The sequence below is a fragment of the Struthio camelus genome, chromosome 15 (assembly GCF_040807025.1).
Source record: "Struthio camelus isolate bStrCam1 chromosome 15, bStrCam1.hap1, whole genome shotgun sequence".
NCBI classification, from domain to species: domain Eukaryota; kingdom Metazoa; phylum Chordata; class Aves; order Struthioniformes; family Struthionidae; genus Struthio; species Struthio camelus.
Genome location: NC_090956.1, coordinates 17,814,356 through 17,838,559, shown reverse-complemented (window position 1 = coordinate 17,838,559; position 24,204 = coordinate 17,814,356). Strand labels below are relative to the sequence as shown.

The 24,204-nt window shown below is 43.5% G+C and overlaps 1 protein-coding gene across 3 annotated transcripts in view; it reads left to right on the top strand.

Moving 5' to 3' along the window:
* Positions 1–23,267, top strand: part of XPO6 (exportin 6) — a 60,827-nt gene extending 37,560 nt beyond the window's left edge. The window contains exons 9-24 of one of the 3 annotated variants that reach the window (XM_068908258.1): positions 816–925; positions 3,744–3,852; positions 4,667–4,756; positions 7,071–7,140; positions 9,015–9,174; positions 9,881–9,973; positions 12,251–12,395; positions 12,902–13,048; positions 13,845–14,034; positions 15,240–15,395; positions 16,742–16,856; positions 17,315–17,486; positions 17,905–18,066; positions 20,271–20,369; positions 21,324–21,554; positions 22,543–23,267. In XM_068908258.1, the coding sequence (XP_068764359.1) occupies positions 816–925; positions 3,744–3,852; positions 4,667–4,756; positions 7,071–7,140; positions 9,015–9,174; positions 9,881–9,973; positions 12,251–12,395; positions 12,902–13,048; positions 13,845–14,034; positions 15,240–15,395; positions 16,742–16,856; positions 17,315–17,486; positions 17,905–18,066; positions 20,271–20,369; positions 21,324–21,554; positions 22,543–22,644 (2,151 nt within the window). In that variant the 3' untranslated portion in view covers positions 22,645–23,267. Of the gene's footprint in view, positions 1–815; positions 926–3,743; positions 3,886–4,663; positions 4,757–7,070; positions 7,141–9,014; positions 9,175–9,880; positions 9,974–12,250; positions 12,396–12,901; positions 13,049–13,844; positions 14,035–15,239; positions 15,396–16,741; positions 16,857–17,314; positions 17,487–17,904; positions 18,067–20,270; positions 20,370–21,323; positions 21,555–22,542 lie in introns of all 3 variants that reach the window. The other 2 variants (XM_068908257.1, XM_068908256.1) reach the window with 2 other exon arrangements.
* Positions 23,268–24,204: the final 937 nt, after the last annotated feature.

Here is a 24,204-nt window from a genome sequence, read left to right as displayed (position 1 = left end):
CCATTGTCTTTCTCAGTCCTGTTTCCTCCTTCTCCTATACAGCGCAGGTAGCTTGTTTTTTCCCCCATGGAAAACATGCCTAAACCTAGCCCAGAAAAAAGTAACTAACATATCTTACCAGGACTTGTTCAATAGTGCTGGGGACTTTTAAATGACATGATGTGCTGAGTCCATCTCTTGGATATAGTTGGAGAAAAGTAGTCAGGCTTTGTTACTCCTTGCAAGAGTAACTTGTCTGGTGTTTAACTTTGGTTCTGCTTTTATTTCTCTGCTAGTCTTCAGAAAATGTTGTCTGGAAAAATCTGTATCACTTACTTGTTTTATATTTGGAGATGCTTTTCCTTCTCCTGAAACTGTTGCTTTTACTGTTCCTGAGGCTTTCCTTGTGCTTGTTTTTAACTATTTTCAAAAAGTTAAACCCTGTGACCTGAAATAACTGTTACCCTGCTGTAGAAGCTGTCACAATGCATTTCAACAGTATTTACCACCACATGTGAATAACGACAAGGAAACAGCCTTATGAAGTGCTAGAAGCTGATGCAGCAAGCCATGAAATTGGTTAATGCTGAGACCACTGTTGCAATTTCTGGATTCCCACCCTGGTGCTAAAGCTCTTGCTCATCTTTTAAGAGCTGAGACTTGTAAATCTCCCCAGAGATCTTGTGGAAATTTTTCAGTGGAGCAAAAATCCAGGGCTTAATGGAAGTTCTTCCCGTTGCTTGAAGTGCATACTTACACCTTACATGTTTTTGGTGTGATTGAAAAACAGTCTTGCCGTAGTTCATGACGTTCACTGTGAATTTGGTGTATTTCAGCCTACCCATGAAGGTTACTTTTCTTGCTTAGACATCTGGACGCTCTTCTTGGACTATCTGACTAGCAAAATTAAAAGTCGTCTGGCAGACAAAGAAGCAGTACTCAACAGGTATGCAGTTGAGAAGCTGTCGGGATGTGACAGCTGCAATGATGTTCTCCTGGTCACTATGGAAGAACGATGAGGAACGAGCCATTGTTCAGGCCAACTTTGCACCTGCTCCGGTTGCATGAGACACCAGTTACTTTCTTTTCCTAAAATCCTTGAACTCCTTTTGAATGAGCCTGTGTGATAGTAATGGAAACTCCAAAGTTCAGATATTTTTTTTTATATTCAAACTGAGCAAATTAAGGCAAAAAATGTGTCACTTAAATGTATTATGTATGAACCCAGCAACCAGAGGAAGGAAGCTTTGGAGTCTAAAACAGGACTGAACATATTTTAGCAGGTAGAGCAGGAGAATTGGAGGATAATTAATTATTTGAAAAATTGCAATGGCACTATGTTTGGAAGTTAAATTCTACTGACTTACCTCTATGGCTAATTGTGTGTTGTGTATTAATTGCAGCTATGGTTGGCAGCTCTTCCTTTGCCTCTTGAAATAGTTGACGTTTTATCAGAAGTGTCTGCTGCAATTTTTAAGACTAGTGAATATACAGATATCTTTTCAAGTTTGACGGCTTAAGAACTACCATGGCTTGTGCCATGTTGTGCTTCACTAACTGTAGAAGTTTTTCCCCCTCACTATGCTAAACACAAGTAAGTGGTTAGTTACTGAAAGACAACCTGACATCATAACCACAAAGAGCAAATGTGGAACTAGCTTACCCCAGACAGTTCTCTTCCTTTCAGCATGGGAACTGTGTTTTTTTTTTTTTTTTAGTTTCTCAAGTAGCATGCATTTGCATTTGAACTAGGTTATAATTTGTTCCTAGTTTGCTAGCATGTCTGCCTAGCACTGGTGAACAGTGCCAGATGAAGAAGGGGAGTGGAATTATCAAGGCAAACGTGTGCATGCAACGTGTGTTATCTTCATATCGTTTTTTTGTCATGGAGAAAAAGTTGAAGGAAACAATAGCTGTCTCTCTCGGAGATATATCCGATTGTAAGAAATGGCATATAAGTGACTGAAACCTGTGCTGCTGTTTTGTCAGAAATACCTGTCCTTAGTGACAACTTCTATAGCTACGACTTCCTTCATACTTTAAGACGTGTAAACGCTTCAATTTGATAACATGGGTGTGGTTACCCAACAGGAACTCCAGATGAAACTTCCTGTTGTGTGGTTTAAAAGCTTTGCTTTTTGTACATATTACAGTTATACTACTGGATAAATTGCCAAATCCAAAGTTACATCATATTACAGAAAAGATGGTAATTCAGCCTCCTTGCACTGAAAGCTTCCAGCTGCTTAGTTAGTGACACAGCTGACTAGTCTGACATTAGAATTACATCATGCTCTGAATCTTGATGTCAGTAGATGTTAATGCCACGTTTTCCAACTTGATCTTATTTAGGAAAGGACATGACTGGCCCTTGCATTAGACCAGATCTTTTGTTTATTTTCTCCATTTTTAAATTTCCTTTCTTAAAAAAAAAAAACACCAAATCACCAAACTTTGGTGTTGCATTAGCAGGAATGGCCACCTGCTCAGGTGGTTCTGCACTGATTTCGCAGTTTGGCGTTATTCCTGGTGATCAAGGGAAAGAAGGATCTTCTGTGCTCTATACCTGCTGTGTCGCTCCTGAAAGATAAAAGGACGTTTTTCAGTGATGTGACTTTAGTGTTATAGTACAAGTGGAAAAAGTGCTGGCTTTTACTTTAATGCAGAACAAAGGCCTGGTATGAGCTGCAAAAATACCTGCAATTGTGTTGAAGGCATTGGCATAGACATTGTTGAAGCTACATTCAACAGCAAGAGGCCTGAAAAAAGGGGCCTCTTATTTATAGACCCATTCTCTGAAAACTTACCCAGTGATCTAACGTATGGTTTAAGGAATAATCTATGAATGGCCCTTGTTTTACCTTAATCATCTGGCCAGTCTACCAGTCTTAACTTCTCGCTCTGAAGAGCTGAGACCTGTGATTATTGCCACCTTTCCTTTAACTTATCAGTTATTCCTTTCTTTGACTAAAAATTAATTGTAAAACTGGGGCTGAATGAGATGATGCTGAAGTTATTGAATTTATTGGCCAGCTGCCTTGGGGAAAGAGGATAGCAGAACAAATTGCCTCAGGGGAGGCCCCCTTTTGCGGAAGGCAGCGATAACTCGGCCCTGCTTCATCAGTTTCTTGGTGTCTACCCAAAAGCTGAGTCTACCCAGACTGCGGTTGCTGAGGAGCAGCTGAAGCAGGAGGAGCTGCTGCTGCCTCCTGTTACGGCCTTCTTGTCCTCCATGCTGGTGGCAGGCTGAGCAGACTAAGAGGTGCTGTCATGTGCTGCGGAGCAAGTGGAGTTACCCAGCGTTAAGGCCAGCCCAGCTTTCAGCATAACAAAACATGTGCTTGGTGTTTGCAAGCAGGACAAGTGTAATTGCCGAGCATCAGAAAAAGCTCACACAGTTCATGTATATCTGCAGATGTTCCTGGTAAACTATGCCTGCTGCCTTTCCTGCTTTAAAACTCTTAGGCTTCTGATCTCAAGTTCTCCGTTTGTCCCTCAGAGGTAGGGGGATATCAGAGGCTGTTTCCCACAGGCTATTTCCTTGCAGGTACATTGTAATCTAAAATGATATATTATTCTTAATCCTGGGATCTGTTTGCTGATTCCTCAACAAACTTGTAAAGCCATGCTGCAGGCTCTTTGCAATGTGTTATGTTAAACAGCCATCTGTTCTGCACGTCTCCTTTGCGAGACGGGCTGAGGACGGAACGATCTCCGCAGAAGCGTTTTATCAGTCTCTTGCTCCGTTTTCCCCATGGCCACAGGTACGAAGACGCCTTGGTTCTGTTGCTGACAGAGGTGTTGAATCGAATCCAGTTCAGGTATAACCAGGCACAGTTGGAGGAGCTGGATGACGAGACGCTGGATGATGATGTAAGGAGCAGAGTTGAAAAAGGACAACTGCAGGTTTGGATATGAACTGTTGTATTGGTTAGGGCTGGAATGTCTTTCCCAAAACATGGTAAAGTTTTCGGAGCACAAGCTAGACATCTGCTTCTTCACTCAATTCTGTGTGGGTTTAAAGGAACACGAAGTGTTTTTTATCATACTTTAAAAATCACACTAAAAGGATATGACCTTTGTTTTTAACTTTGACCTGGAAAAAATACAGACACATATGTCTCGATTATTGGAGGCATTAGGCATCCATTTCCTATTGATTTGGAATGTAAATGCTGAAATACCCCTGAGAACAAAAGCTTTAAGCTGTATTTGTCATTGGTGCTTTCATTTGAACCTTCTATTTCTCCTGAGTCAGTATTGGTAAACATAATCTCCATCAATATTGACGTGCTCCAGAAAAGAGTAAAAGTTAAGTGGAGTAGGTGACCAGAATGAATGACACCAGAGCTACTGGAAGGGCAGGTTGTACTGTATAATGGGCGCTTATCAGCAGCGCAGTAACTGTGCTTTAAGGGCGAAATCTTGCAGCTTATCGCTCCAGGGGAACATATGCTCACAGATTGCAGATGCAACACAGATTGGTAAATTATTCTCCATCAGGCATCCGTGAACATGTGATGGTCAGAACAATAGCACCTCTTCATTTTTCAGGTGTCCACAAAAGTCGAGCTCTCAAAAGGAATTAGCTAGACACAAGCTAAAGTTAAGGCATACTAATCTACAAAGAGCCATCGGTTTCCATTTGAAAGCGTAATCCTTACCTTGGTATTTCTTCCCGTAGCAGCAGACTGAGTGGCAGCGGTACTTGCGCCAGAGCTTGGAGGTGGTTGCAAAAGTCATGGAGCTCTTGCCAACTCATGCCTTCTCTACACTAGTAAGTAGTTAACAACGACCGAATGAAGGACTGCATGGAACGAACACCAACCACTGGAGTTTTTTTGCAAGCTGTTTGATAGAGGCTACAATGAGAAAAAAATAGCAGGGGTTTGCTTTTGGATGCAAAAGCTCGGCAAAGTGGAGACTAGAAGTCAAAGGGAAAAAATTGTCTTTTTCTGGCTTTGTCGGATTTCTTGATGTGTTTTTGAAGAGGCCCTTGCAGTGAGCATCTGTTGTAGTTGATGGACACTAGGCTCTTTAGAAATTCCCATCTCTCCAGATGTAAATATTCAGCAACAGCCCTTCACTGCTGTTTATGTTGGCCTTTGTGTTAGGAGGCAGTGCTGCAAATTGGACAGATGAGAATCTTATTAGGGTTTCACGGAGAGTGAAGTCTTTGCTTAAATGAAAGGCTAGACACAAATGCTGAAGAGAGGGCCTCAGACAACTAGGAATTATATCTGATAAACACAGATATGCTTACTTCTCTCCAACTTGTGTCACTATTGTTGTTGAGATCAGTGTTGTAAAAAGTTGCCTGGGTTTGTAGCATTTAGTGGTTTCTGAGGAGGAGCTCTCGAGGCTATGAGCCAGTGGAGCCTAGAATTCAGAGTGGTTGTTGCCTTCCCTCTGGGTGGAGAAGAAAGGTGAGTGTATTCAATGGGATCTCAAAGCAAATGTAGTAATTCTGCTGGAGATATTATATACCTTGACCTCTGAACCATGTTCCCAAGAAGCAGAAAAGTTGAGCAGTTGTGGAGGAAGAAGGGTTCCTGACTTGGACTATGGGTTTGGTTTCTTCTTTTTTCTTTCTCTTGCTCATATTTTTAGTGAGAAACATTGTGATTGAGATGAGCACCAGAAGTCTGTTACTGGAGACTCTTAAGTAGTGAGCAGATTCTTTCCTGTATGAATATAAAAGTTCCTCTGCAGCGTGTGGCAAGGTGTGAGTCAGCAAGATGCAAGCAATAAATGAAACTGCTGTTTCACTGAGCCCCTGAGCGTATGGGTCATATGGTGAAGAGCACGTGAAGAGCATTAACAAGAGGAAGGCTTTTTTTTTTTTTTTAAGTAGTTCCACTCCTGTAGTTATATAAAGGCATTCAACTGTTAATTAGGCACAACATAATCTTGGTAGTGAACGCTTTTGAGCCCTGTGTTATTTCATTCCTGCACACTGGGTAGCCCTAGAGGTGCTGAAGAAGTCTCATATGCGTTTCATAAGTCTTTAAAATGCTATTGAATTCAGTGGCTAGTCTAGCAGTAGCGAGTGTCTAGAATATAATATATGGCAGCTGCCGTTACTCTGCCCTGTGCTGGGCAATGAATGACTACAGTTCCTTCCCCGATGGATGGTTGAACTTTCATAAATCCAGCCACCTGAAATGTAGTTTCTGGCTTTGCCAATAGGAATTAGGTGGAATTATGCCAGACTGAAAGGGTTGGAAAATATTATTTGAGGTGGAATATCTGCAAGGAAAAAGTTAGCATGCAATTCTGTCTTATATGTGCAGAAAAGCATTTAGGTACAAGGCAAACAATGCCCTAATACATACCACTGAAGTAACTTGTCTGGCTGAACACCAGGAAGAGGTTTCTACTCTGTGTGCACAGTATATTCCACTGTGTTAGCACAACCTGTTGCCCAGCTAAGTATCACTAGGAACAGGCATGTTTGCTATCAGTCTTGAATGATGAAGTAAGGTTAATGCCCTGTGTTCCTAGAGCAGGATGCATCATGACTGTTGCTTGTTCCCTTGGCTCTTTTCCCCATGGGGCTTCAGCTGTTCCTGATACAGCTTGCCAACAGAGCGGCTGCAGTGCTTTCCGTCTAAACTCTGTTGTAGAGACACTGAAGTCAGCTTCTTCAGTTGAATGTTTTGGTAGCTGCGTTTTGCAAAGCTGATGCTGATGGGTTAGGTGGATGCAGTTCAGGCATCCTGCGCTCCAGGCTCAGCCTTTCCCTGGTTGTGTACCCCTGCGTTGTTCAGCCTGGTTATGCCACACTATCACTTATAATTGTCAGGCCACCATCCTGTTAAGCTGATTGCTGGTATCTGTGGGAAAAGGAGCGCTATCACAGAGGAGTCCCTTCAGTGTGGTGATCTTCATTGTTTTTATGACAGCTCTCAAGACATGAGAAGCTGTGGCGTGCAGAATTGGCCCAGATCCTAGAAACTTGCCTTTCTACCAAATGTCTTTTTAAAGGGAGTAGAGAGAAAAGAATACTGTTCTCTAACAGCGTAACTATAGTTGAGTGTAAATTGTGTCTACCGAGCCCTAAAATCATGCTCATTCCTTGTCTTTTCTAGTTTCCAGTTCTGCAGGATAACTTGGAAGTGTACCTGGGACTCCAGCAGTTTGTGGTCACTTCAGGGACAGGTAATACCACTGTCCATCACTGTAGTCCTCAGCTCTCTGAACAGAAGATTTTGAATGGCAAAAATGCTGCATACCTGCTTTAGTGTTGCTTCCTCCATGTCCTTTTTAGGATCTGAAATTCTTACCCCAATATGTATAGTATGTAATGCTAAGTAGTCAGATTTTTGTCTGCTATTGGAGTTTAATAATGTGGTTTAGTATTGGTACGTTTCTTACCTTGTTTTGGCACTTGAAATGAAGATACCCTATGTGTTAAGAACAGGTAGGCAGCATCAAATGCTACAGTAATGCGAAGTGATGATAGTTACTTTTTTCCTCCCAGTAAAACTCCATTCAGGAAGAGTTGGGCTTCTGTTTGCTTTGGGCTCAAATTTATCATGAAGTTGTCATAATAGGAGCATTTTTATTTAGGCTTGAAATAAAACCACGTGTGATGTAACAACAAGATCAAGTACTTAGGATGTAGTAGCAGTTTCTGAAGATTTCTGTCTAGCTGGCGTCTTGGGAGCCTTCACATAGAAAGAAGTATAAAAAGAAATCAGTACTCTGAACTGAATAAAAACGAAAAATGTGATTGCTTTTTTAGGAACATGGCTTGTTGCTACTTCCTGAAAAGTGAGGAAAGTAGAAGTAGTAGTTGGATGACTGTGGTATCTGAATGAAGACAGGTTATAGCTAAGGATGTTTCAAGTTTTCCAATATGTCCAGTAAAAGGAATCCGTTCAGTCTTAAATACTGTCGTATATAAAATATACTGCCTGTAACAAATTTTGTACGAAAGCAGACATTCCTTGGCGCTCTCGATGTAAAAAATGGCAATTTTGCATAGATGGTTCAGGAAAAAAATACTTCCAATTTTAGGATCGTTTCATACGATCGCAAGTGACGTGTGCGTTTTTTAGTGCTGTAGTCACGGTGCATGTTAGACGCTTTCATGGGGACTGGCTCTTCAGCTCGTAAGTTAGAGGTAGCTTAGATGGAACTGAGGATTCAGATTGGATGATAGAATGCTGGTGCAGATGGTATGTACGTGGCAAGTTTGTTGCTGAAAATTTAAATGTGCTTAGATTAAATATGGGTAGTGGAAAGAAAAGCAGATTTCCTTCAAAACATGGTGTTGCAAAACATATATGTGTGGTGGAGGGTGAAAGTCTGGGATGTTTGGAGACGAGATATACACAACTGAGCGATTAAACAACCACATTGCTAATAAGACTGGCAAATCCACTTTATCAGTATGTTTCTTGTATCTGAGAAGTATAAATTTAATAACCTTATTTCAAATTAGAAGCAAATATACCCTTTCAAATCTGGTTCTGTTGCTGGAGAATTTATTGCACTCTAGCCAGCAGAGGGAGTCTCAGTAATGACCTTCTCCACGGACCTGGAATTGCTGTTGGAAGTCAACAAATAACCAGAAAGGCTCCTGGTTTTTTTGATCTTCATTCAAAGTAGAGGAAAACAAACGTGTAAAAGGCTGAACAATTTGGTAACATCCATTTCATCCTTCAAAGAAGAATTTCAAGTGTGGCTGGATCAGAGCAGTTGAACTTGCCTTACTTGGTTTGAATATTTCCATCGCTTGGACAGTGCTCAGATTTGAACTGTGACCCACTGCAGAGCTAATTTAGGAAGAATGCTTGTAATGTAATTAGAGTAAACTTTGCGTTTCCTGTAGCTTTGTAATTAGGTTTCCCATCCCAAAGAACTGTATTCGTTAAGGTCACAAGGTTATGTGTTTTCTTTCTCACACAAGCTTTTTAAAATATGAGTTTCCAGGCTGCTAGGCTCTTATTCTGCAGATATTAGCACAAGTGAATATGTACACCTGGGTCTTCTGGCTTCATTGCTAATGAACGAAAATGTCATTTCAGGTCATAGGCTAAATATCACTGCAGAGAATGATTGTCGGCGTTTGCACTGCTCCTTAAGAGACCTGAGCTCCTTGCTGCAGGCTGTTGGGCGTTTAGCAGAATACTTCATTGGAGATGTGTTTGCTGCCAGGTTCAATGATGCTCTTACAGTGGTGGAGAGGTAGGTGTGGGACGGGGACTTTGCTGTTCCTTTGTCAGTACAGGGAACAGTTGTCACCACTGCGTTTGAATGTCGAAAGCGAGGTTTCTTTCTGCCTTCCCTTGTTATAATTAAACTGAGATGCAAACAACTCATGGGCCGGTACCTTAGCACTGACACATAAGTTTTGCAGATGGCTCTCTAATCCATAACCAAAGAAATAAATTACTAATGTGATGGAGAGGTAAATAAAATCAGTTATTGGAGAAGGCTGAGGTACTTGTTTTGCAGCATCTGTATTTGTGATGCAGTGGTAAAGTTTGATTACTTCAGAGATGCATCTCATAAAGCTAAATCTCTAGAATCTCTTTTGTTAAATATATTGTGAAAAATGGAAAGCAGACTTCAAGAAACTCTCCAAGAAACTTAATTAGCGCTCAGTTGCGAATTACAGAGCCACCTTGGTTATACTTCTATTTCACTTCCGCATAGGAGCCTTGTACTTGTTCCACTCTAGCACAAACAAGGAAATAGGCTCTGAATTACAGGCAGCCTAAATCTTTTCTGTATATTGGCTAACTATTGACATAGACTTGCCAAGAGCTGCATTCAGAGAAGATGTTCTTCTAGTGGTTTTGTAATAGATTTGTAGATGTGTAATAGATTTGTAGATGTGTATATGTGTCTCACAGTTCCTCTGTGCTACTATTTATGTATTCACTTACAGGTTGGTAAAAGTAACGCTATATGGGTCCCAGATTAAACTGTACAACATCGAAACTGCAGTACCATCTGTATTGAAACCTGACCTTATTGATGTGTGAGTATGAGATAAACGCTGCAAAATCTAAAGTCAGTACCTACATGGGGTGGAGGAAGCTTCAGATATCCTAGATCTGGGTGCTCTTAAGCATTTGCTTGGCAGCTGCTCTGAAAAATGCATCTCCAGTGATTGCTAGCTGAGCAGGAGAGCGTTTTCTTTTAACTGTTAAAGGTCAAGGCTGCTACTAGCATTTTGCATTCTTGGACCACTGTTTCCTCAAAATGGTATGCTCAGTTTGTTTAAAGAAAAATATACTTGGGGTCAAAAATAAAGGCCTGTTGTTATTAGCTCTAAAAGCAAATCATGATTCTTTTGCAGTACGATTAGATGGTAAAATAAGTGTTAAACTGTGATCTTTTAAGAAACAGATCCCCTATCTGTTTATAATCCGGTTTTGTGGACACTTGCTACCAAAGTCAGATCTGTGACTCACATAAAAGGTGGGTTTTTTCTTAGCACAGGATTTTGAGTCCCTTGGCTTCCAAGACAAATGTATGCCTTCAAACTATGAATCCTGTTTCTGAAACAAATGAATACCTTCGATCCAGAAGCTAACATTAAATGTAAAATCTTGATGCCGTTAGAAGTAGAACACCGCTCTTAACAGCCTTTTAGAGACGTGCCATTCGTAATGGCCGTGTTGTACAAACCTGTTTGCTGCCAGCTGGCATTTGGTGAGCAGAATTTAAGCTTGTCCTTTTAAACATGTCCAATGCTCCTTCTAGTTTATGACTGCATGTATAGCAGCTCTCCGAGAACCAACACTTGATTTCATCATGTAGTTCCCTGGACTTCTCCTGATAATCCCAAGTTGTTAGTACTGAGTTTTGTGGAGATGATGATGTTTTAATCATCTGTTTCTCCTTTTTGGCTTGAAGTAACTCAGGAGCCTTTTTACATGATCTGTTAGCGAGGGCTTCTCATTCCTTTCTTTTGGCTACGTCCAATGGCATTGCAGAAACTTGTGATCCCTTTTCTAATGTTACTCTAACAAAGGTACGTTGTCTAATGTTTGGAGGACACCTGTCTGTGTGCTCACTAAGAATTGTTCTGACTTGTATTTTAGTGCTGTGCCAAAAATAACATTCTGATCTACCAGTTTTGATTGTAATTTGACTTTACTAGCTTTCTTATCCCTGTGACTTAATGCTGTTGCTCAGTGGACGAGTCCAGTTACACCACGCCTTTAAAGATACCTAGAGTGTACAGGCTCCAGAACCAAGTAATATTTTAGGCCATGTTGTTAATTTGATCATAAGCAATGCACCTGTTCTCAGTTAATGAATGGGGAAGAGTTTATGCAGTAAATACACTAACGGAAGGAGAGACGATATTAAGGAAAAGCTTTGATTTCAAAACTTGTGTGCAAATCCACTGGACTTGGTGACTGAAAGTGAGATGTTCACAAGGAGGCTGATACAGGCATAAGCAATAGGGATCTTAAATCCAATCGCTATGTTGGGGACATGTGCATGTTTGAGAATCTTTATTTTTGGAGGGAATGTCAGTGTTCATAGATGCCTCTCTTCAATAAAATCTGCAGAATAGGGATTAGTTTTGAACAATTCTTCCGACTGGGCAATGTATTTTACAGACTGCTGTACGTGACTGTAGATGCCAAATGGTATCCATAAGGAAACTACCTTCTAGTCCCCCTTCCTGCCAATCAAATGGGTATGTGGAATGATTCATGTACTGCAAGACTAGGGAATATGGCAAGTGATTAGAGGAGTATCTGAGACTGCAGTATCATAGCACTTGCTGTTCTCCAGTCTTTTTTTAATTTGTGCATGTTCTTGATGGCATTCCATTTTTATTGCTGTTTTTGCACAGGCTTGAAAAGTCTGCAGAACTCGGAATGTCACTATAAACTGCTCTTCTTAATAAGAGCACAGAACCTTCTAAATCTAAACAGGCATCCCAGACACTTCAGGTGCTAAAATATGAGGTCAAAGAGCTATGAAAATAAATAAGATGGATACCATTTTGCATCCTTGACGTAACGTTCACTGGTACAACAATCCTCCTAAACCAGTGTAGTACGACTTAAAAACTATGCTCTTGTCCCACCAGAGAAACTTGATGATCAAGTTGGACTCTAACTAGTTTTAAAGAAAAAGCTGCCAGCTTTATCTGAAAAGAGCAGCAAACCTGCCCTGATATGCCATCAGAGCTGCATACTGTGCTGAGGACATCTGCCCTTCCATGGCTCTTCTGTTGTATACCTTTTATCACGTGCATCTTTCTTACCGCTGTTTCCCTCCTCCTTTACAGCCACGCTCAGTCCCTGGCAGCGTTGCAGGCCTACTCGCACTGGCTAGCGCAGTTCTACAGTGAAGTTCACCGGCAGAACCCGGAGCAGTTCATCTCTCTCGTCTCCACTGCCCTGGAGGCAATTACACCCCTCATCAGCTCTAAGGTATCTCTCAGTTCTAGCCTGTGAGCTGAGACTAAGCTTCCATGTAGAGGAGCAGGAGACTGTTAAACGATAGGGTAGCGGTGTTTTGTTTAGGCGTTTAGCGGTCTGCTGTGGACCACAGTGTGTGTGACTCTTCATGTGCCTCTGTCTTTGAGAGCTGGATGTTTGACTTTCAGAGCCACAGCAAATATTTCATGGAAGGCGAGAATGATAGCCATGCTAAATAGCACCATGGCATAAATGACTGCAAGAGTAAGCAGCTTCTTATTAGGCACATTAAGTCTTATGATTTTATGGCTCGGAAATTTTTTTCCCTTCCTGGTATTAACTAGTAGGGGGACTTAACCTGTGTTCTGATTTTTGGCCAATAAATACTACATATAAACTCTCCTGCTTGTGATTACTCAGTAGTGGCAGCTCCTCGTGCTGTCTGATACTGGTGTTGCATCCTGAGGTTTTCTGTGGTGGTGTTAGTGAGGACACTGACCACGTGCCCTCTCTTTCAGGTGCAAGAGAAGTTGCTGTTATCTGCGTGCCACTTGCTAGTCTCTTTAGCCACCACAGTACGACCAGTGTTCTTGATCAGCATCCCAGCAGTGCAGAAGGTGTTCAACAGGATCACAGACACTTCTGCTCAGCGGCTTCCTGATAAGGTGATTTTTGGCACAAAAAAACATGAAGAACATAGATTAGGTGTCCTTGGGAAGCAGTACCTCAGTTCTTACTGTGGCTTTTAAAAAAAAAAAAAAAAAAAACACAGTAACTCTGTACACTGGATATTCAGGAATCCAGGTTGCATAGTTTATCAGTAGTGATCTATATCAACCACAGCATAGTGAAAAAACAATTGCAGCACTTAAATCTTTCTCTTTCATTTGTTGACACAGCCCCTGACCCCACACCTGCTCACTTTGTCTCTACAATACTGGTATGTTTCTGACACGTGACGTTCTCTGCAAAACTAGTAGCGTTCTGTATTCCTTGCTTCAAATTAATGTTTATATTACAGAAGTGCGGAAAAGCCACAATAGAGATTGAGATACCGTTGTATTATGTACGAGCATGAAAGTATAAAATGCTGTACACACCTACAAGCTTAATGCATAAACCAAACAGCCAGCAATAAAGGTGACATCATCTTTATTTTAGAGAGAACATGAAGTATAGAAACCTACTGTTGCACAGGAAGGCATGACAGTGTGGGAAGCTGACTCCAGTCCTGAAATCCTGGAGCTTTGCTTCTTTCTCTTGTCTTGTAGAGCTGCTACTTTTCCCTGGGACTCAACTTCTGCTATTGAACTCTTTCCTCAGGTAGTGAGCGCTGCTGCATGTCTTGAACAGCTGTAAATGTCAGTCTAGGGTTATGCTCTAGTATGTCAGCCTAGTACGGTGCTCTATAGCAAGCACTAGAAAGTTTCATCTCTTTGCTTAATGTCTTGTTGCTTCCAGGCCCAGGTGTTGGTGTGCAGAGCACTGTCAAACGTATTGTTGCTGCCCTGGCCAAATCTTCCAGAGAGCGAACAGCAATGGGCAGTTCGCTCCACCAACCATGCCAGTCTAATCTCTGCCCTCACAAGAGAATATCGCCAATTAAAATCCAATGCCATCTTGCCACAGAGGAAAGTGCAACTGGAAGACAGTAAGTGCCAAGTTTCTTAACATATGCTGTCTTCTGACAGTAACAGCACAAACTACTGATTGAGGATGGTTAAGTTTTTTGTTTTTTTTTTTCCCCAGTAACTATCGTCTCAGAAATTGTGTTTAGAATAAGGAGGGAAGGAGCAGGTAGACTCTTCTCTTCTGTGAAGAGATTCTTATTCTGTGGGTGTGTAAAGGGCGCTCTTACTCCAGGTTGCCTGTAAACTGTTCTGTCAAAGCATGGTCTTTCTCAGTTGTCCAGGGAAAGAGAGATCAAGTTTGTGATAAAACTTGGAATAGCCATGATTGCTTGAAGAATGTTTAACAGACTAATGCTGGGGCTACCAAACTGTTTTAGAAAAGTCGACTGGAGGCAGCATTGGTGAAGATTACAGCCGTAGAAACTTGAAGGGAAAAATAAGATTTTCTTCAAGACTTAGCGAGTCCTGTAGAGGATGTCTATAATTAGGAGAAGAGCCCTGCACTGATGGGGTCCAGGGACCCTTGGGAGCTTCAGTATATGTTTTGGGGAGGCGGAGAGGAGTTTAGTTGGCTTGGGGCGGTTTTGGGGGCAGATCTTTGGTTGTTTTTGAAGTCTGCAGTCTCACAGCTCTGACAGATCACTGTGCAAACCTAACATGCTGGTCAAATCTGCGCAGGGAAGGAATGAGTGTGGGGGAAAGGGCCATCTGATCCCTACAGGAAGAATATCGGCAGACCGCTCGTGTGGTTTCAACTGAGCCACTTGAGTTCTGCCGACGTTTGGGTTAGCTGATAAAGTGATTGTGTGTCACTCGAGTTATTGCTTTCAGAAATAGAAACCCCAGTATATTGGGCTGTCCTAAAGTGCTTTTTTTTGTTTTTCCTGACTAGTGTTTTGTTAGCAATAGCGAACGTTTGAAACAATATAGTTTACAGCTTCTCAATCTCTATACCTTAGTGCTCAAGCAGTTGGTACTTCTGTAGGGCAGTAAGCCTGTATAATTTAAGAAGGCAAGTAGCTGCAGTGACTTAATTGAACCTGTTTAAATACTTAAAATGTAAGCATGCACTTGGGAATGTCTTTGATTCAGATATGGGCTCGGTGTATGTACCATCTTGAAGGCTTTAGTTATGACACGCACGAATTTGACTTTGCCTCGTTTCTTGCCTCTGGTGAGTAGTTTTGCTGTATACAGAAAGTATCATCTCTGTCTCGTTTTGCAGCCAAAGTGATCATCCACCAGACGCTCAGCGTTTTAGAAGATATTGTAGAGAGTATCTCTGGAGAATCCACCAAGTCCCGACAGATCTGTTATCAGTCGCTGCAAGAATCCGTGCAGGTCTCACTAGCCCTCTTCCCAGCTTTCATTCATCAGTCAGGTATAACCATAGGACAGGCTTTAATGCTGTGAGTAGCTTTATGACCAACTGATAATATGCAAAGTCCGTCAACATAGAATTGTGATGTTCGTGTGAAGTGCGTGGGTTTACTGTGCCAGAGTGTAACGTGAATCGGTACTTCTGGGTGGTTGTTCAAATGGAAACTTGTGAATTGGGCTGAGTCTTCAGCCAGAACAGGAAAGGAAGACCTTGTACTCCGCCATCTAGGAAATGGTCATAAAGGTTTGTCACCCATTGAAAAGATGGAGATGCCCTATGTTCGGCAGTGAAACAAGAATAGAAGTGTTCCTGAGCACAAAACAAGCTTTAAAACGAGCTCGCTCTCTCTAAAGTATGTTTGGCGTTCAAGCTTGGAGACAAAGAGGAGTAGCTCTCATCAGATCAGGTCAAATGCTTTTTCTGCAAAGGAAAGCCTCTTGAGATGAAAGCAGGATTGTTGCTTGGCAATCTTGTTGCCATCAGCTTAAGAGGTTTTGTATCAGATCAGGATAGCTTGAAAGCCCAGGACTACTGCAGCTTCTCACATGAAGAGCAAAGCACTCTGGAAAGATTTCCTGGAAATAGGTGGCAAGTTTCTCAGTGGAGTAGGCATGGGGGGGGAGTAGGAAGGATCCAAGAGAGCATGCTGAAGCTGTGACTCCACTGAGTTGCTGTGCAGGGAGAGGCCAGCAGCCTCGTGCAATTGTGTTAGCTATAAAAGGCTGCGCAAAGCAAGAGCTGCACAGCTACAGCTTAACATGCTTATTCAATCAAGCATGCTGGGACTGATAGAGAATTAGCTGATCCTGTAGTGCTGATATCAGCTAACTGCACAACCATGTGCTGAAAATTACTTACGAAGTCAGAAGGATCTCTTCAGTTCCTGCTTTTATTTAAAAAAAAAAAAAAAAAGGTTAGATTCTATTTCTTAGCTACTGCAAACTGCATAGATGTTTTGGATTTCCTTGCATTTCCTGTTAACCCTATAAAAGTGGTGAACAACTGGAGGTTGGCCCAGACCATTGCAAGAGCTTTCTCCAAGCATTCTGTGTAGGCAGACCAGGTTAAGGGTCTTCATTGATAGTATCATATTTGTTCTGGAAGTTGTCTGGTGCTGACTGTACTTGTCGTCCCTGGCAGTTTCTGAAGTGGATGAACAATCTTGAAGCTCTGTAGTACCAGCTGTTGGTTTCCATTTCTAATGGGAGCCCTGCTGCTACATTTCAAAGAACAAATGGGTCTCCCTGTACAGAAGGAACAGATCGATCGCTCATTAAAAAAAGACTTCCTGGTGTACTTCAGTGCTGACTTAACACGTTCTTTTGGCTTTCCTGTTCTCATCATAGATGTGACAGATGAGATGCTGAGCTTCTTCCTCACTCTGTTTCAAGGACTGAGGGTGCAGATGGGAGTGCCTTTCACTGAGCAGATCATACAGACCTTTCTAAACATGTTCACCAGGTATTGTCCCATGTTGATCACTTTCTTATCCCTCAGGATGATTTATTGTGGTGAGCTGCTCCCACAAGTCTGTGTTCCCAAGGAATATAATGCTTCCAACCTCTTTGTGGCCAGATTTTTGCCATGTGCCAGGACTAAATCTGAGAAAAATGATTCTGGAGTCTGAGACAACCCAGCCCACACACAGTCTAGTCTTGAAGTGTGTGATACTGAACTGGACCCCAGCACTGCTGATTAGCTACTACCCAAGATCTGAGTGTGCCCTAATCATCTCTAAAAGCTCTTAATGTTGGAGGAGGATGTCTGTTAATCCTCAGTCAAAAGCCAGCTCCCTTCTGAGGCTTAATGTACTTGATCTGTATTAATTGGGCAAACCTAGTTAGGGGTACCATCTGCCTTCCATTATATTAGGTAGCAGATCTCTAGGGTGGTTCCTATGTTGTGACTTTGTGTTACAGGGAGCAGTTGGCAGAGAGCATCCTCCATGAGGGCAGCACTGGCTGTCGGGTGGTGGAGAAGTTTCTCAAAATACTGCAAGTTGTGGTACAAGAGCCAGGCCAAGTATTCAAGCCTTTTCTACCCAGCGTCATCTCACTGTGCATGGAGCAGGTCTACCCCATCATTGCAGAGGTAGGACTGTTGCCACACTGGGTGGAGGAAGGGGGAGACTGGATGAAAAGGTTGCGCTGGGGTGTGGGAGCAATGAAGTTTTTTGGGTTTTCCTGTAAATGTCAGTCCCTGTGCAGGGCAAAGTGGGTGACTAGACAGTGGGAAGCAGAGTGGGCAGAGGACTTTGTCAGGGCTTGTCAGAGAAACTAAAGTTGTAGATATGCTCAAAGCAGAAGGTGGAATTCATAACTGAATAGTTAGGTTTTTAATACTATTCAACAGTCACTGGGTTTGACGCTTTCCTTAGAAGGAAATGCTTTGATATACTGGTACCTTTGCTGCAAAGCACTGTCCTGGGTGGCCACTTGGCAGGATACTGTTAGCAGTGGGATTCCAGCACAGGAACTGGTTTTGAGTTGTTCTCTTCTTCTTCTTCTAGCGCTCATCTCCTGATGTGAAAGCAGAGTTGTTTGAGCTGCTTTTCCGGATTCTCCATCATAACTGGCGGTACTTTTTCAAATCTAGTGTTTTGGCCAGTGTCCAAAGAGGAATAGCAGAAGAGCAGATGGAGAATGAAGCACAGTTCAGTGCCATCATGCAGGTAACCTGGTTACTCTTGCAGTTGTCCAGCACCCTTTCTGCGATGGAGCGTATGCTGGTTGCAGCAGCGCATTAAAAACTTGGCTCATTCAGATTAGACAGTGTCTTGAGTGAGTTGTTGAGTTTAGGAGCTGCTGAAAATCATCAGAATGCCTGTAGAGTAGCCTAGCTGCTATGCTTGCAAGGCAGTGCCTCACCGAGGAGGGGGAAATACAGAGTGAGGATGGGATGTTAATTCCTTTCCATGCCTACGTCCTGCATGAGACCCTGTGTCTGGACCTCAAACATTACTGATGCTGACTCACTCACTGTTGTTGCAAGTATTATGGTTAGCACTAGCACAAACTATGCAGAAAAGTTTACTTGAGACCAAGACGGTCTGTTTTTTATATGGACTTGTTCTGTGCTGTTCCATTGGATCTGGTAGGGATGGATCAGTGGGGTAATCCTGTAGGCTTTCTCTGGAGGGATAGAGAAGGGAGAGGCAGTGCTAGCATGTATGCAGAGCCAGCACCAGTCTTGCCAGATTTGAGGTATTTAAATTTTAAAGAGCAACAGACCGTTCCACATGTTGCTGAGATCAGAGCTGGCTAAATGAATTGCTGTACAGTTCCTAGATGTAAGAACTACCTCCGAAATAGGTAGTGCAACTTGAAGTAAAATCAGAATCAGCCTTCTAATCAGTAAATCTTATCAGACTACCTGGTGTGGGACCCTTTACCTCCAGCCCACTTCAGTGTAAACGAGGGACTTGCACCATGCCCTGGAAGCTCAGAGCCTAGGGCTTGCCTGGCTGAGGGCACTGAACACCAGAGTGGAGGGCTCTCCACTTCTCTCTTCAGGTGGGAGGACTCTGCCAAATTGCCCCGACCTGTTGTGGAGTGCTTGCAGGTCCTGGGTCCCTTCTGGGATATGAGGGAGGAGGGAGCTTTTGCACTGACATGAACGAGGTTTCACGTTTCTCTCCAGCCTTTCCTTATCTTAACATCTTTTGATGTGAATGAGGCCTGAGTTAGTCTCTATGCAGGGCTGTCCAAGCATCTTTTTCTTTTTCTCCTGTGGCAGTGTAACACTACCAAACTCTCTTCAGTGTCTTGTTTTGGGGGACACTTGCTTGTTAATCTCAGTATTAACCACATGCTAGTGGACAATTCTGGACTACTTGGCTCCTGGTGTTTTGATGCAAAGCTTTTATTTAACGTCCTGTAAATGTTCTCCACTGTGAGAACAGCCTGTGTTTGTGTTCAGGATATTACTAGTTTATGTACTGGTTTCCACTGGGCATGGGAGTCCAGAGCTGACTCAGTCTTGCAGAAGCTTGAACCATTTTTGGCCATCTAACAACAAATGGCTAATGTGGAGGCATACCCTTCTGTTTCCTGATACATCTCTTGGAGCCTATGAGAGCATTAGCTAGTAAAATTCTGCTGCTCCCCCTTTGCTCATCTCTACAGTGTTTCAGAGGAGCTCAGAGCAAAAAAGATGTTTTATCCCAAAGTCTGCATAAGCTACTAAACTAGTCCAGTGGAGTCCAGCAAACTTTATTCTTAGACCCCTCCCCGTTTCTGTAATGCCAGGTTCACCCTTCCAAGTCTCTTCTCTAATTTCTTTTTAATTTCCTCTAGAAACATGTTAAACACATCTGCCAGTTGCCTTGGTCTCTAGACTTAGAGGAGAATAGAACTTCTGTGAGTGTTCTGGCTTTGTTCATGCTCGCTATAGTACTCTAGGTAGTGTCTGAGATATACCCCAAATCCTTCATGAGCAAACAGCCTGCCAAGGGCACTGCTCTCAGCATCCGGTGTTCCTCTTCAATGAATGCTTGGCCACCTGTTCCCAGCAGACCTAGCTCAGAAAACTGTTCTGCAAATTGTGGATAGGATCATATTTCCACTAAAGCTTCATCCCCATTGATCTGGCAGCAGCACAGTTGATTTTAAACAACCGCTGCTTTTGTGCGTTAGCTGCGCTGAGAAGCAGCAGAGGCTCCTAGGGTCCATGAGGGATTTGTTCTTCTCGGACATCAGTGCGGCCCACAATGTAGGCAGAGCCCAAGTTCTTGGCGTACGTCTCAGGTGAGATCTGTGAACAGGTTCTGTTTGACTGGAGAGCATTGCTGGGGTGAAAACGTTCTTGTTCTGTCTGACAGGTTCGATACGCGTTATGGTATCAGTCCCCTTCCTTCAGGTCTGCTTTTGTTTGTAGGCGTTCGGCCAGTCCTTCCTGCAGCCTGACATTCACCTATTCAAGCAAAATCTCTTCTACCTGGAGACGCTGAACACCAAGCAGAAGCTGTACCACAAGGTGGGTTCTAGTTGACCAGTGCATGTTCTGTGTCTTACTTGGTAGGGAATTGTGAGTGACTGCCAGGGAAGCTGTGCTAGGCAAAGGGCAGTTAAAGGCTAGTGTCTTCCAATCCGAAGAGGGTGTGGAACTGCCATGTGATATTAGAAAGCTACCTTTGAAGCTCTCAAATGGCCCATAAACTGCAGGTCAAGATTTGAGGGCTTAAATACCACAGCCTGTGGCTTCTGTGATCCTCTTGGATGCGTTGCTGGTCAGAGTGGCGTTACCATCTCCCTGATACTGTTGCAGTGGAGGCAGGAGGGATCCCAACTCTAGCCAGTCAAAGCAAAGCGTAGGTATGTGCCTCCCAAGAAGAAGGGAAAGCACAAGAGCAAGCATGGTGACAGCATGATTTCAGCCTGGCGAAGTGGAAATTGGGATCATCAGCAGGACAGCGGCTGAGTCCTCTGTCGTTCTTACCTGGGTCAGCAGCAGGTTATTTATTTAATCTTTACTGTGGAGTCACTGCTAGGGGTTGTCCATTGCTGTCATGTGGGACCCATCCTCCAGACCTCCAGTCTCGTTTTGACTTGTTAGCTGCTGTCTTGAAGGGCTAGAGTTGGAATCCAGGGTCCTGCCCTTCTGGTAACTCTGTGAAAGCAGAGCTTTGGGATTTACATTTGTGGTCACAACTCGAGGACAATCCTTCACGTTAACAGCTGCCCGTTACAGACTCTCAGGCAGCTAGCCCGATTCCCTAGGAACTCGAGATGCTTTCAGGAGCACTATGCAGGGTTAAAATTGGCTTAAAAGACGCTGCTGTTGGCAAAGTGGCCTGGTGCAGCCCTGCTCGCTTACCCAGTCTGATCTTGATGAATTGTTACTCCTGAGGCTGTGCACTAGCTGCTGACCCTCTTGCGGGAGGATTGCTGGTGTGCAGACATGTAACTTTGTACTGCTTTTACCATGCAGAAGATCTTCCGGACGACCATGCTGTTCCAGTTTGTGAATGTGCTACTTCAGGTGCTTGTCCACAAGTCACATGACCTGTTGCAGGAGGAGATTGGCATTGCCACCTACAATATGGCATCAGTGGACTTTGATGGCTTCTACTCAGCCTTTCTCCCCGAGTTCCTGGCCAGTTGTGACGGTGTGGACTCTAACCAGAAAAACGTGCTGGGAAGGAATTTCAAAATGGACAGGGTAAGAGGCGGGAATGCTTCAGAAGAGTGAAAGTGTTCCCAGTACATGGCAGTGTTGTTTTACTCCTAAAACATGTTAGCCAACAGCCAGAGGTTCTCCGAGCAGTGTTTTGAGGCAGTGCCTTTTTTGTTACAAACACTTTCGTAATTGGCAGTGCGTATGCTAGGATTTCTCAGTGTGGGTAGCGAATCTGCCATCTCATCTCTTGGACTGCCTTATGCTGTGGGAGTTGAGGAATATATTTCCTGGAGGGAGTTTTCACAGGAGTAGACTGATGTTTTCTAAAGTGGGATGCTTGGATCTTTGCCAAAATTTAGCTCCAGCTGCTTGCCAGATGTTTGAGGGTTACAGTGAAGGTGACAGCAGTATAGCTGCTTGCGTTTCTTTCAAACCAAACCCCTTGTGAATGTGAAGCAAATGGGGGTCTATAACCTCCCCACAGAACATCCTGGCAGTGCAGCAGGTCTTGGTTTCCATCTACTTCCAAGCTTGCTTGTCCACTGAGTGTTTCCTCTCCGGTTGGAGATGGCGGGGATTTGAGGCCAAGGTTAGAGTGTGGGAAAGGTGACTTGAGAGAATCACTGGACTCCAGTAGGCAGCTGAGGGAAAGTTAACCTTTGTTATGGGATATCTGGGACCCAGAAGCCTTGGCAGAAATGTGCTGAGCAATTGCCGCTGCAGATGGCCTTTTTGTGGCCAATGCGTTGTGCCTAACTGCATGTGGAGAAGCCAGTGCCGTGAGCAGAGTGCCAGTTCTCTATAATCAGCTCTTTGCTTGGAGCAGCTCTGCAATATATGGTCCCTGTACATAGGCTGCAGAAACCAGGGTTTCCTGGGCTCAGACTCTGGCAAAAAATGGTCTGACTTTCTCCTATGAAAGACACACGGGGCTTGTGGCCCTCTCAGTTCATTTCTAATTTCCACTGTAAGACAGTGCTTGTAGGTATGGTTCTGTTTGCAGTACAATGTGTTGCTTGATCTTTTCCAGGATCTGCCGTCATTTACCCAGAACGTGCACAGGCTGGTGAATGACCTGCGTTACTACAGACTCTGCAATGACAGTTTGCCCCCTGGAACTGTGAAACTATAGTTACTGCACTGGACTCGTGTTTTGATCACTGTAAGGAATGGATCCATATTTCTTTTGCCACCACATTCTCTCCTCCCTGATTTTGTCAGTACTGCAGGACGCAGCGTCTTGCACATGGGCACATGTTATTGGATTCACGCACCACGCTTCCTTTTTCTTCTCTCCCAACCCAAAGGCCCCCAGTTGGAGTCAGCACTGTCTGCAGGATGTGTCTTAATGCCCAACCACAGGGCAATTCAACTGTATGGAAAGTCCTCTCACTGGGGTTTTGTTTTACTAACGTAGCACTTTGTTGCCTCCAGAGATTACTGTGGAGTTGTCTCGAGAGATCTTGTGCGTATCAATCATGAGGCAGAAGCGCCAAAGACTACTTCAGACATTCGTACCTTCGTGTCATTCCACCCTTCTGCCCCTGCCCTGCTCTCAGAGGAGGAGACTCATGATGTTGGGACTGTTTTGGCACTTCTGTCACTCCCTTTGTTTTTAAATTGCCTTGAAAACCTCCCTGCTGTTTGTGGGGATTAGAGACTTTTTTTTTTTAAAACGTTTTCTCATCATTCCATTGTGATACTAAAACAACATGCTTAATGGAAATAAAGTGCTTACTTTGTTGTTTTAAATAACTGCTCTTAGTTCCCTTATGGGCCTATCTGTCACCAAGCCTTCTGCTAGGTCATGTTTCATACTGTAGACAGTGGTCTCTGCAACCCTCTGCAAGACCAAGGATTGTCTGCATTGCCTATGCCATGCTGTGGGTGCAGACATGCCTTGCTCAGGCCCTGTGCGAGTCGCTGTGCTCTGGGAGCAGTCTTGCTGCCCTTGAAGGGTGCTGCACCTAACTGGCACTGATAGATATTGGCTTCTTCCTGCACTTTAGCCTTGTTGTATTTACAGCCTATGTTGCCTGTGTTTTGTATCATCCATTGTGGTGGTTTGCTTATTCCCTCCAGCAGTCCGTTGTCCCAGGTGATCAAGAGCTGCTTGTAGAAAGAAAATCTCCTGACGTTCATGATGTTGCGTCACAGGACATCTGAGCTGGAGGCCAGCTCCTGGCCAGAATGACCTGTCATTGGCGTTTGAGCACAAGATTAAAATCCCCGCTCAAATTGTGCCGGTTCCCATGGGGCTTGCAAAGAGTCTTTGGTCATGCAACTGGGAGAGATTTTTCTCTGGTGTCAGCTAGTATAGAGTGTTAAACTGATCTTAATCCTCTGCTGTTTTCCTTCCTACAGTTATGGGGGCAGCCACAGCAAGGGTTGTGTGGTGAGAATAGTGCCTGCTGTTGTGAAGGGAACACCCCTGGAGTTGATCAGATCAGTGTGGGTCCTACTATAAGATGTCTGACAGACACGAGCTTGAAGTGAGATGGCTGCACGAGGGATAGCTGCAATGTCTCAGCAGTGAGATGCAGTCACTGAGCGCTAGTTGTACAGTTCCCGTGGTTCAAGTCTGTGAAAAATGACAACAGCTTGCAAGGCACACGTTTACCATTTGAAGACAATGTTTGTTGTTTGGATAGCCTGTTTCCACTCAGAGCCCTGCATCCAGGTCGTGTGAACT